The 13,750-nt window shown below is 38.2% G+C and overlaps 2 protein-coding genes across 2 annotated transcripts; both read right to left on the reverse strand.

Annotated features, from left to right (window-relative positions):
- Positions 1–2,074: 2,074 nt before the first annotated feature.
- LOC138780008 (protocadherin gamma-B7-like) lies at positions 2,075–4,516 on the reverse strand. Its single transcript, XM_069956668.1, has one exon. It carries the CDS (start codon positions 4,514–4,516, stop codon positions 2,075–2,077), a length of 2,442 nt encoding a protein of 813 aa, XP_069812769.1.
- Positions 4,517–6,492: 1,976 nt separating this feature from the next.
- Positions 6,493–8,919, reverse strand: LOC138780166 (protocadherin gamma-B4-like). Its single transcript, XM_069956677.1, has one exon. The coding sequence runs from the start codon at positions 8,917–8,919 to the stop codon at positions 6,493–6,495; it is 2,427 nt and encodes an 808-aa protein (XP_069812778.1).
- Between the last annotated feature and the right edge of the window lie 4,831 nt (positions 8,920–13,750).

Genomic DNA, 13,750 nt, shown 5'->3' on the forward strand with positions numbered 1-13,750 from the left:
TGTGTGAACGTAGCCTTAATGTGGAAATACTGTAAAGTTTGTAAGGTACAGTGTACAAATTAAGATATACAGTGTTCGCTCAAGGTACAGCTAGAGAGAGACATATAGACAGAAACACACACAAATAGACAAATGCTGACTAGGGATACATTACCATGAAGAAGGGAGTCTCCTTCTCAAGCACCTCCCCTGTGCTCCTTCTTCTTTTACTCTGCCCCTTAGCTTAAGGACCTGAGAGATCATGGTGTGTACTTCCTGGAGTTTACAGACCTTCAATGATGTCATTGAAGGTCCTTAAACTCCAGGAAGTACAGAGCCTACATTGATAATGCAGATAATGCTGCTATTATCAATGTGGTTTCTGCCTGGAGTCCCTGTTATGTGCTGATGTCGGGCACAGGCAGAATTCAATGATGTCCCGGCATACTGATGTGAGCAGCATCATAAATTGATGCTGTATTAAACTAACCATGGCCTCTAAGAAGCCATCGTTAGTTGAATCTATCGTATGTTGTGGCATTATATGTTGGGGGACCACTGTATATGCCATTTTAGATGTTAGCTTTAGCCAACAATACTTCAATATGACCTAATTGATGAGCCTAGAACAGTAGAAAACCTAAATGTTAAAACGCTCATGGTCAGGCTGCATTTTTAATAATACATAAGGTGTTTGTTAGGTATGTCACATTCACTTTACACAACCATATTAATGGGTGTCAAGAGAAATATGACTTTGCAATGAAGATGTTTATCATATTGGCGTCTATGTGTTTACACCCAATGGTTTTCATGTGTTCTGTAGCCTGTTAAGGTTTTTGTTAGAAATTCAAATTACTGTATTGAATTTGTATAATGACACTGTCATGTCTGGGATTTACAGCGAGCCCTAACTGAGCCTCCTCTTTCCCTGCCTACTTGATGTACTGCCCTAGGTGGTAGACCCCATCGTGGCGACGGTCCCTACACTACCAAGTGCTGGGGCTGTCAGGAAAGAATAGTCAGCAGTCTGCATAAAAACCACCAGGAATGTATGAGCCATGATTCAGAACTAAAAGAGGTCAAATGCCAATCCAAAGAGTCAAAACCAAGAGGTCAATTAAGAGGACCAAATAAGAACCAAAGTGAAAACCGCAAACAATCTGAGGTAAGAAACACAGTCAGAAGCCAGGTACAAAATCAGATATCAAGCTGAAGTCATGTACACAGTAATAGCAAAGCATAGGGAACACTGGTGAATTATGGCAAAGCAAAAACTATCACGGGCATCTGCTGAATGTAGAAGCTGATTTAAATCTCCAGCCCAAGTTTGCAGAGAGTGGCTGCTTGTGATTGGTCCGGCACTCCTGCATCATTGACTTGCTGACTGACCCCTACATCACTAGGCCCGTCCGAATCCACCTGCACCCAGCTGCCGCAGCAATGGAGAAGGGGCCAGCAGTGGAATGCAGTAAGCTAAGTTTCTGACAGAAACTCAAAAATTCTCAACTAAATTTGAGCAAATGTTAGGGTCTTATACGCATTGTTAGAAGAAACATGATCAGTAGTTCCAATGAGTATAGATCTGTAGGAAAGCAAGGCAAAGGCCTATATGATGCAGTTTCCAATTGTGCTTCTCAGTGCTGATTATGGCAGTCTGAATAAGTCTGAAATAAAAAACCCTATGGGAAAAAAAAACAAAAAACATCCAAGCATTTCTTAAACTAATTAATTTACAATATCATAAAAAAAACCCTCTGTAACAATGTTGAATCTTCTTAACCTCTAGACAAGGAGAATGCCCCCTTGTCATGGTTACGGGTCTCTGTGCTTTCCGCTCATATATTTGTAAAGACACAATATGGACCAGCAAGTTGCAAGATTATAGAATATTTTCTTTCATTGTATGCCACATTCAAGGAAATAGAAGTATGACAACATAGACATTGCCCCCCCCCCCCAAAAAAAAAAAAAAACACAGACATAACACTGCATATCAAGTTACAACTAAATAATCTAGAAAAATGTGTACACGATTTTAAATAATAATATAAAATGTTTATCTATATATAATCAGATGGGGAAGTTTAGGTAATTAATAAAATGCTACTACCTGATCGATATTGCTGGGAGGCAGGTCGGTGCTTGCACAAACATTTCCTTCTGTCGGATTGTCTGTGTCTATTAGATTGTCTGTAGGGACGTTCTGCACCGGTTTCAGATAAGCAATTTCATTCTGCTTTGAGTCCAGAGTCACACACACATCATATGAGAATGGGAAAGGTAAACTTGTATCACTGATCTCAGAAGGACATCCCAGGGTGAACTGAGGATACACATTTCTGCTATATGCTCCATAGCTTGTTGGGGTGGGAGTCTTTCTGCATTTGTAGATGACAGCGATGAGAACAGTTATAATGAATAATAGAGAGATCAGAGCTATGGATACCACTAGATAGAAAGTTACAGGGGATTTACTATCTGAATTAGTTGGTTGTTTTCTGATCTCCGGTACAACTTGCTGAAAATTCTCGGCCACAACTAAGGACAAAGTAACTGTAGATGAGAGAGATGGGACTCCATTATCCTTCACCAGAACCACAATCTTTTGCCTCAAAGATTCAATATCTGGAAGATCTCGCCCAATCCTGATTTCTCCAGAATATTGGCCAATGGTGAATAATGTTGGGTCAGGAACCTGTAGTAAGTGATAGGAGAGCCAGGCGTTGTGTCCAGAGTCAGTGTCCACTGCTATCACTTTGGTGACTAGATAACCTTTCTCAGCAGAGTGAGGAATAAACTCAAATAATGCTGATCCCTCAGTGTCTGCTGATGGGTAGAGGATCTTAGGAGCATTATCATTCTTATCAATGATACATATCCTCACTGTGACATTACTGCTTAGAGGAGGAGATCCACTGTCTTTAGCCATCACCTGGAACTGAAATTCCCGCAACTGTTCATAGTCAAATGATCTCTGGGCATAGAGAACCCCGGTCATTGAGTTTATGGAGACATAGGATGATATAGGGATGTCATCTATATTACTATTTAGGATGCTATATGTGATTTTACCATTCTCATCAGAGTCAACATCTGAAGCATGAATCTTCTGAATTGAGATCCCTGGTTGACTATGCTCTTCAATGTAAATGATGTAGTTATTTTTTTCAAAAACGGGAACGTTATCATTCACATCTGAGACCATCAACTCAATGACTTTACTACTCAATAGAGGAGGTAATCCATTGTCCACACATGCGATTGTTGTATTATACATAGACTTTCTTTCTCGGTCCATACTAGCTGCAGTCACTAATTTATAGTAGTTATTAGATGACGGCATCAGTTGGAAGTCTAACGTATCTGAGATCTGACAGTGAACCTCACCATTTACTCCAGAATCTTTGTCGTAAACATTTATCACCGCAATAACAGTTCCTGGTGGGGAATCCTCTAGAATAGTTGAGGAAAGAGTAGTGATTATTATTTCCGGGGCATTATCATTCATGTCAGCTACTTGAATCACTACCTTACAATGTGTGACATGACTACCACCATCTTTAGCCTCCACAGTCATTTCATAGCTATCTGATGCTTCAAAGTCTAATGTTCCTTTTATCTTTATTTCCCCATTTAAGGAATCTATAGAGAATATCTCCTGTGCATGTTCAGATATATGGCTGAACGCATAGGTTATTAATGCATTAGACCCTTCATCTAAATCAGTTGCATTTAGGCGGACTACCAGAAACCCTATGGGCACATTCTCAGACAGCCTTATATTATATGTGTCCTGAGAAAATATAGGTAAGTTATCATTAAAATCCTGTACAATAATGTTAACTATACCAGTGCCAGTTTTAGGAGGTTTTCCTCCGTCAGATGCAGTTAAAATGTGCTCATAAAAACTCTGCTTTTCTCTGTCCAGGGACTTTTCTAGTATAATTTCGGGGTACTTAAGTCCATCTTTAGTAATTTTTTCTCCAAGAATAAACTGTTCATTGCCACTTAATGTATAACTTTGTATAGAGTTGGTGCCCAAGTCTGGGTCTTGAGCAATTCCTAAAGCAAAGCGGGCGCCAGGTAAAGTGACTTCACTGATTTCTATATCAAAATGTTTCTTAGGAAAGAAAGGAGCATTATCATTCACGTCCTGGATCTCTATAGTAATTGTATAAAACATCAGAGGATTCTCAATCACAGCTTCCAGGTTTATATAGCAGGTGATTCTAGTGCCACATAAGGTTTCTCTGTCAATCCTATCTGACACGATTAAATCTCCATTTTCCAAATTCACATAAAAATATTGCTTTGTCGCGTGAGAAACAATCTGAAATTTTCTTAATGCCAATTCTTTAATATTTAATCCAAGATCATTTGCCATATTCCCAACCACAGATCCCTTTTTCATCTCTTCAGTTATTGAGTATTGTAATTGGCTTGAGACATCCCTGAACCCAAAGGAAGCAAAGCAGAATAATACTTGCCATATCACTGTCCGTTGTGTCCCTCTGTCTCTTTTGGTATATTTCATTCTTTGCAGCAGATAAAGCCTTAGATTGATGCTTATTATAGTATTCCTAGGGAAAAAGCTCTAAATAGAATTTTAAAATCCAAATGAGACCTTGATAATATGGGTAATCCAGAATGCAGGCTGCAGTGTGATGATAGTACAGGATACACTGTAGATCTGCACAGCTAAACAGCTTTGGTTTTCTACATTGAACTAGAAATAAAATACTACAGTCTAATGGCGGCACTTTGAGTCCAATCGGAGGTACTACAACGTAGTCTAGTTACATTTTTAGATTCAACTTTTTAGATTTCTTCATATAATATTTTCAAATAAATTATAGTTTTTTCTAATAATTTAAGGTAACTTTTTTAACTACTTTCATTTATTACAATATTCAAAGACACAAGAGGTTGCAAGCTATTTATATAGAGAAAGAAAGAAAGAAAGAAAGAAAGAAAGAAAGAAAGAAAGAAAGAAAGAAAGAAAGAAAGAAATAGAAAGAAATTATTATTATTATTATTATTATTATTATTATTATTATCAAAATAAAGTTCCACTACAATACTTTTTAACTTTAACCTTTCCATTACAGTTGTTCCTATTTCTTTTATTTTCACATATTGTCCCCCCTACAAGGTCATAAAAAAGATTTAGGAAGTAATGACAACTTAAAACGGGTGGCAAAACAGACTCCAAAACTCATTGCTGACCTGTGTCTCATAGGACCCAGAAGCTCACTCTTCTGACCTAGCACCGGATCAGTAGAATCAGTAGAATGGAAAGCAGGAAGCGTTATTACATTTCACTACCTAAAGCACAAGGCATAAAATGAGCGATCCCTAAACTGGTAAGAAAACACTTGGCAGTAGTATCAACAAGTTATTTGTTACACAAAGGACACATAAACAGACCCAGATTTATCAAATTGTATAAAATAGAAACTGGCGTAAATTGCCAATAGCAACCAATCACAGCTTACTTTTTAGTCCTAGTAAAATGAAAGCTGAGCTGGGATTGGTTTCTAAAGCTAGGTCATAAAGGACACTTTTTTTTGGTCAATTCTGGATTGTTTTTTTTTGTTTTTTTTTTTATAATGTTTTTAAAGATTTAGAGTGTGTGTGTGTGTGTGTGTGTGTGTGTGTGTCTGTGTGTGTGTATGTGTGTGTGTGTGTGTGTCTGGTTCTCTTAATGTAAGTTGCATTCAATCATCTCCAAGTTCTCTGGTCATATAGCTGGCACCTGAGGCGGACCATAGCTAACTACAGCTATATGACCTAGCAGTCATCCACATAACTCATAGGCCATATTAGACCTATAACCTTTGACAGGACAAATGGTGGCACAACGTAATTTTTGTGTTAATAAAAGTTGTAAGCATTACTCTTAACACATAGGGAAGGACTTATCAAAGGGGTATAAGTAGAACTGGATAAGTTGCCCCTAGCAACAATCAGATTTCACTTTTCATTACTCACAGATTCTTAGGAAAATGAAAGGTGGAATCTGATTGGTTGCTAGGGGCAACTGAACCAATTCCACTTTACACCATGTTAGCTAAATCTACCCCATAGTCTTTGAAAAGTATTGGGTAAAATGGCTCCTACCCTTGTCAAATATTTCTGGTTCAAAAGGTCTGTATTACTTATATGTACCATTTTATGTAAAGGAAAAGTCCAACCATTTCAAAAATCTCACAGGCGGCAGGGGCAATCAATGACAATCAATGACAATCAATCATTACTTATCTCTCCCTGTGCCCGCGAACAGGCGTAAATCATGACAAATGAGGTGCAGGAGGAGGCCACGCCTCCTCCCCATCTTGTCACGCCCCCCCCCCCCCAAGTTCCCCCAGCCCGCCCATCGGGAAGCATATGCCAGGGAGAAGGGGTGAATCTGCACCTTCTTGGTGTATGCCTCGGGCGTATCCTTCATAAATGTCCCCCTTTAAGTATATTTTTGCTATATGATATACTGTAAATGAAAAAAGTCTTGATTCATACCTGCAAAATTTTTCCATCAGGCACATCAGTTTGTGAAGTGTTATTTGCTGAAACTGAATCATCAGTGTCGATGAGATTGTCTGTAGGGACGTTCTGCACCGGTTTCAGATAAGCAATTTCATTCTGCTTTGAGTCCAGAGTCACACACACATCATATGAGAATGGGAAAGGTAAACTTGTATCACTGATCTCAGAAGGACATCCCAGGGTGAACTGAGGATACACATTTCTGCTATATGCTCCATAGCTTGTTGGGGTATCAGATTTCCTGCATTTTAACCCTATGGTGATCAGCACAGTTGCAATAAAGAGAATTGAAATGAAAGCTATGGACACTATCAGATACAATGTTGCATTGGAAGAAGTATCTGATATATTGGGTTGTCGTTTTATCTCTGGTACAGCCTGTTGAAAGTTTTCAGCCACAACTGAATTAACTGTAACTGTACAGGACAAAGATGGGACCCCATTATCCTTCACCAGAACCACAATTTTTTGTCTTAGGGTATCTGAGTCTTGTAGGTCCCGTCTAAGTTTAATTTCTCCAGTGTAATCACCAATGGTGAATAATGTTGGATCAGGAACCTGTAGTAAGTGATAGGAGAGCCAGGCGTTGTGTCCAGAGTCAGCGTCCACTGCTATCACTTTGGTGACTAGATAACCTTTCTCAGCAGAGTGAGGAATAAACTCAAATAATGCTGATCCCTCAGTGTCTGCTGACGGGTAGAGGATCTTAGGAGCATTATCATTCTTATCAATGATACATATCCTCACTGTGACATTACTGCTTAGAGGAGGAGATCCACTGTCTTTAGCCATCACCTGGAACTGAAATTCCCGCAACTGTTCATAGTCAAATGATCTCTGGGCATAGATCACTCCACTTATAGAATTAATGGAAATATATGATGTCACAGGAATATCTTCTACATTATTGCTCAGAATACTATAACTAATCTTCCCATTGTCATCACAATCCAGATCTGAAGCGCGGACATTGTGTATTGATGTACCCGGTTGGTTATTTTCTCCAATATACAGAATGTAGCTCATCTTCTCAAAGACTGGAGCATTGTCATTCACATCTGAGATGTTGAGCTGAAAGGTCTTGTTGGTAGATAGTGGAGGAGATCCATTATCCGTACACTGTATAGTAACATTGTGGGAAGGATTTCTTTCTCGGTCCATACTAGCTGCAGTCACTAGTTTATAGTAACTATTGGGGGATGGAATTAGCTGAAAAGCCAATGTGTCTGAGATATGACAAACAACTTCACTATTCATCCCAGAGTCCAAGTCATGGACATTGAGTAATGCTATCACAGTGCCTACAGGAGAATCCTCTGGAATTGATGCTAAGAGAGATGTGATAATTATTTCTGGGGCATTGTCATTGACATCCATTACTTGTACTGACACCTTGCAATGTGTCACATGACCTCCGCCATCTTTAGCCTCTACAGTCATTTCATAGGTGTCTGATGTTTCAAAGTCCAAATCTCCGAAGACTTTGATTTCCCCATTTAATGAGTCTATAGTAAATAACTGGCGTCCAGTATCAGAAATGTGACTAAAAGAATAAGTTATTTGAGCATTAGATCCTTCATCTTCATCGGTTGCATTTAACTGGATGACAAGGGATCCAATAGCGGCATTTTCCTGTAATCTTATGCGATATATATCTTTGTTAAACATTGGCAGGTTGTCATTAAAGTCTAGGACATTAATCCTTATTGTAGCAGTGCTGGATTTCTGTGGGTTACCTCCATCCAGGGCTGTTAGGATTAACTCATAGGAGCTTTGCTTCTCTCTATCCAATGACTTTTCCAGTATAATTTCCGGATATTTAATTCCATTAATTGTTATTTTTTCTCCAAGACCAAAGTTGTCATTACCGCTCAGTGTATAACTCTGTACAGAGTTGCTCCCTATATCCGGGTCTTGGGCATTTCCTAAAGCAAAGCGGGCCCCAGGTAATGTAAGTTCACTGATTTCAAGATCAAAATGTTTCTTGGAGAATATGGGAGAGTTATCATTCACATCCTGGATTTCAATGGTGATTGTGTAAAAATTCAAAGGATTTTCTATTACAGCCTCCAGGTTTATAAAGCAGTTTGGTTTATTTTCACATAATGTTTCTCTATCAATTCTGTCTGCTACAAATAAGTCTCCATTATCCAGATTAACATTGAAGTATTTTAGTTTTGTTTTAGAGATAAGCTGAAATTTTCTATTTGCTAATTCCTTTACATTTAATCCAAGATCTTTTGCCACATTCCCAATGACAGATCCTGGCTTCATTTCTTCATGTACTGAATATTGTAGCTGCCCATAGGTAACATTGATAAAGAAGAATATAAAGCAAAATACCTGATAGATCTGATCCCATTGTTTTCTCCTGTGCCTTGTTATGTCATTCATTGTCAGAAAGCTGTGATGGAAATGATCCCTTTGCTATATTCCACAAGAATGTAATTCTTTAGAAACAACAATCATTGATGAAGATGTTTCCTGGAGCCCAGACTGCAGTGTGTTCTCTAGAATCAAAGCTATTTCTCACTATATCCAGCACTGTTAGACTACACAGAATTTAGTAAATTTTCCTTCTAAGTTGAACAGAAATTCATACACAGTCTTATAATGACATCTAGTGTTCAAAAATGAGAACTGCTACTGCTCTGCAATAGATAGATTATTTACTTACTTATCAAGTTTTAAGTTATGTTATATTTCCAGTTCTGATTTTCCTTTAAGGGATGAATGATATAAAAGTATATCTGATTATTACAAATTCAAGTTTAGTATTTATTTACAATTACAATTAAACAACCATAAGATATTACAAAATAAACTTTTTTATTTTATTATTTACATTTTCATTTAATCCAAACCTTTTATAATTAAAAATGACTAACAATACCTAGTGTCAACCCCAGTGCTACCTTGAATCTGTGTTTTTAATCCACTCCTGGTTTTGGTTGCAATATGAGGACCACAATACTGACTGAAATATACGAAGTGTGAACCCAGCCTTACAGTGAAACCAAGTGTAAAAAAAAAAAGTTCAATAAAAAAAGTTTTAAAAAGTAAAAACCCTATAAACCCCTCTCCCAAAAAAAGTTTAAAATACCCCCTTTCCCATTATAAAAATAAAAAATATAAATAAAATAAACATATTACATATCATAGCCTGCGGAATTGTCCAGTCTATTAAAATATAACATTATTGTTCTCGCACAGTAAACTGCGTAAATGGGGGGGGGGGAAACACACCAGGATTAATGATTTTTTTATGTTATATATCAGAAAAAAAAATAATAAAAAGCAATCAAAATGTTTCTGCTACACCAATAGGATATTAATAAAAACTAGAGATCATGGCACAAAAAAATGGCACACCCCGACCAGCTCTGTAGGTGGAAAAATAAAAGTGCTACAGCTCTTAGAAGGTGGGGAGGAACATTGCATTAATCTGACCCAGACTTTTGTACATCAAAGGGCTCTGTCTTGAAGGGGTTAATAAGCAACTTTGGTGTCGGCCCTGTCATAACTATCCTAACCATTTATACCTAGGTATGATATGATAACCCAACAGAAAACACATAAAAGACCATTAGTACTATATATCTGACCAGCTTGCTTATTCACTAGAGACATACAACACACATCTTGAATCATTTCCCAGATTTCCCTGGGATGCGACTAAATGAGGAAGAAATAGAAAAACTCTCAAGCCATGTCAATAGGCTCAAAAACATAGGGGGAGATTTATCAAGGGGTGTAAAATTTAGACTGGTACAAACTGCCCACAGCGACCAATCACAGCTCAGCTTCCAGCCCTGGTGAAAGGAAAGTGGAGCTGTGATTGGTTGCTGTGGGCAGTTAGCATCAGTCTAAAATTTAAACCCTTTGATAAATCTCCCCCATAATGTCCATTCTAAACAATGCATCTACAATTTCTTAAACAAGATGAAAATGAAAATGGTCACCTCCCTGTTTGTCCACTTGCCATGCTGTCTTTTCTGTCCTGTTTTTTTTTTCTTTTTACATTAGCAGAAATCAAATATATCATTTTAAATAAAAACTTCAATTTTTATTTGCAAAATTTACTTTTTGAAGAAAACGATGTGGAAAAGCTTTATTAAATCTTTTAAAACACACATATATATATATATGTGTGTATGTGTGTGTGTGTGTGTGTGTGTTTTAAAAGATTTCATAAAGCTTTTCCACATCATTTTCTTCAAAAAGTAAATTTTGCTAATAAAAATTGAAGTTTTTATTTAAAATGATATAATTGATTTCTGCTAATGTAAAAAAAATAAAAAAAATAAAAAAACAGGACAGAAAAGACAGCATATATATATACCACATCTGTCTCAGTATTATTGCAGGTTTTTTTAGGGTTCTCTATGCTTTAAGTCATCTACAAAGTTTTCAGTCAAAATCGTTTCACTTTATATTCTATCTCATCAATCAGGTCAGTAATAAAAAAAACAGATATACTGCTAACATTAGCCCATTTTAAATCTGTGTAATTTACAGATTTAATTTACCTAGAATAAATTAGCCATTTTTAAATGAGTTATCCAGCGCAGTCCCCTCTCAACCAGTCCTCCCTCTCAAGAAGAGTTTGTCCTGGAAGTGGTGGCGGCTGGGGTCAGCAGAGGGCCCAGAGACACAGCAGGTAAGAATAGCATCTCAATTTTTTTTATATAACAACAGCACTATATCAATAGTTTTACAACACCAGAGTACCTGTTTTATCAATTTTTCGCCCTTTTATATATTTCAATCCATTATTTATACATTTCACATAATTTACCAAAGCTAATACTGCTAAATAACACAGTTAATATCATAATACATTCTACAATATTCAAAGATAACTTTATCACTTGTCTGTGAGGTTTCAGATACTAGTAGAAATGTACATTTTTGTGGTTGTAAGCCAATATATATATCTTCAACCCTTGGGTTTGTTGTGGGTATACGTGGAACTTTATTTCTGAATACAGAATATTATAGCCAGTGTTGAGCAAACATGTCAAAATGTTTGCTAATGTTTCCGAACCCGAACACTCAGTGTTTGATTTCCCGCAGGTGGAGAAGTTTGTTGCAGTCCTAAGGCTGCCAGGAAAACATGGATACTGTCAGGACGGGGAGGCAGGGACAAGACACGACAGTGAGCCCTAATACTGAATGCACCAACTGTCCCTACCTACTTTCCTCAAACGGCCCTAGGCAGCCGCGGAGAACCACGAAGACGTTCCCTTTTCTGGATAACAAAACAGACAAACAAACACAATAGCGGATAGTCAAACAAGCTAGGTCAGAACCAAACGGGCAGCGCAGTACAAAATCAGGTAACAATCGGAAAGTCAAAAAGTCAAGCAAGAGGTCAGGTAACAAAGGTGAGCAAGCAGAGGGATTAGGTAGGGGGATAGCAGGAAAAGACAGGGGGAGCTGGGATCAGGGTATGAATCTAATAGCCAGCGCTGAGAGACTGCCTTAGCTTTGTTTTATGCTGCCCGAGAGCCCGGTCCAGATCCTCATTGGATCGGCGCTCTGATCCTCCAGGCTCCAGACAGGCAGAAGAACAAGTCAGTGAAACAGACTTGTTCAACTGTGGCTGAGAGAGTCAGTGGTAACCTTTGCATTGTCGGAAGCTGAGAAGCAATCAGGGGTGTCACACAGAAGCAAAAACCAGGCCCAGTTCACACCAGGCTACTGCACATTCCTGACAGATACAGCCTGGGGCTATTTTCACGCATTGTATTATAGTTAGTATTTCTGTTAGGAGAGGAACTTACAGGGCGAAAATAAAATGGAAAGACTTGCACAGATTTTGGGGTAGATTTATCAAACATGGTGTAAAGTGAAACGGGCTCAGTTTCCCCTAGCAACCAATCATATTCCACCTTTCATTTTCGAAAGAGTCTGTGAGGAATGAAAGGTGGAATCTGATAGGTTGCCAGGGGCAACTGAGCCAGTTTCACTTTACACCGACTCCTGATTTTTGTAGAAAGAATACTGACAAAAAGACTGACAGTCTTGGCTGTACCCATGTTCCCAGGGCGGCATTCAACTTCTGCAGCCATGGGGAATCAAGAGCAGAGTGTTTGGTATTGGCTAACGTTGCCAAACCCAAAATTTTGACCCAAATTCTTTTGAATTTTGAATTTATGAACTGATCTATCAACCTACATATATGCAGTACATGTTAAAAAGGATGTCGCATAAATTTCATTCCTTGAATTGTATGAATAACTTGACCTCATATTTTTATAACCGCACCTCTGTATGTGGTCTGCTATCCTGCTTCACAAATACCATCTCCAAGCCTTCAGTAGTTTACACTACTAATTTGAGGAACACAACTAAGGGATAATCTGCACAATAACAATTCATGGGGAAAATTAATAAAACACTTTTATAACATGATATACAGGTACAGCACCTCACAGTACACTGTCCTTGAATGTCTTTGGAAGTGAGAAGTGTAGATGCGGGAAGAAAGAGTTTTAATCTGACACGTGGGGTATTCAGATCCCTTCTATGTAGGCATCAGGGCAGAGAAAGAGCCGTGACTCGTCTTCCCGTGACTGTCTGCTCTCTGCGGGTGTGATTGACAAGCAAAAAGGCTTTTAAGTCACACACTCACGGGATATAGACACCTCTTTGAGTCCAAAAAGGAACAATGGGAAGCACATTGTGCTTTATTTCACGCTTGCAATGTCTCGGTTATAACTGAAATGTTGCAAGCATGAAATAACGCACAAGGATTTACATGTAGTTGTGCTGCCTATTGTTACTTATTGGACCTCTGAACCAGGCCTGCTGAGGCATGTACCCAAACTATATAATTTTTTTTATACCCATTGAGTGTCACAGATACGGTGACTGCTATAGAAAACTCTTTGTATTTCAATCATATCCTGTCTGACGCAATCACAGAGTGTTGTCGCGGATCTGTCTCCAGCCTGATGCCTACACAAAAAACATTTGCATACACTACATGCCAGATTAAAACTCTTCGGGGGAGATTTATCAAACTGGTGTAAAGTAAAACTGGCTCAGCTGCCCCTAGCAACCAATCAGATTCCACTTTTCTTTCCTCACAGATTCTCTGGAAAATGAAAACTGGTATCTGATTGGTTGCTAGGGGCAACTGAGCCAATTCTACTTTACACCATGTTTGATAAAACTCACCCTTTATGTGCACTATATCTTATGTAATATGCTTTTAAAG

Source organism: Dendropsophus ebraccatus, chromosome 1 (assembly GCF_027789765.1).
Source record: "Dendropsophus ebraccatus isolate aDenEbr1 chromosome 1, aDenEbr1.pat, whole genome shotgun sequence".
Classification (NCBI taxonomy): Eukaryota; Metazoa; Chordata; class Amphibia; order Anura; family Hylidae; genus Dendropsophus; species Dendropsophus ebraccatus.

What these genes read in the sequence shown, in the direction of transcription:
- LOC138780008 (XM_069956668.1), bottom strand. Translation starts at nt 4,516, where the DNA reads ATGAAATATACCAAAAGAGACAGAGGGACACAACGGACAGTGATATGG.
- LOC138780166 (XM_069956677.1), bottom strand. Translation starts at nt 8,919, where the DNA reads ATGAATGACATAACAAGGCACAGGAGAAAACAATGGGATCAGATCTAT.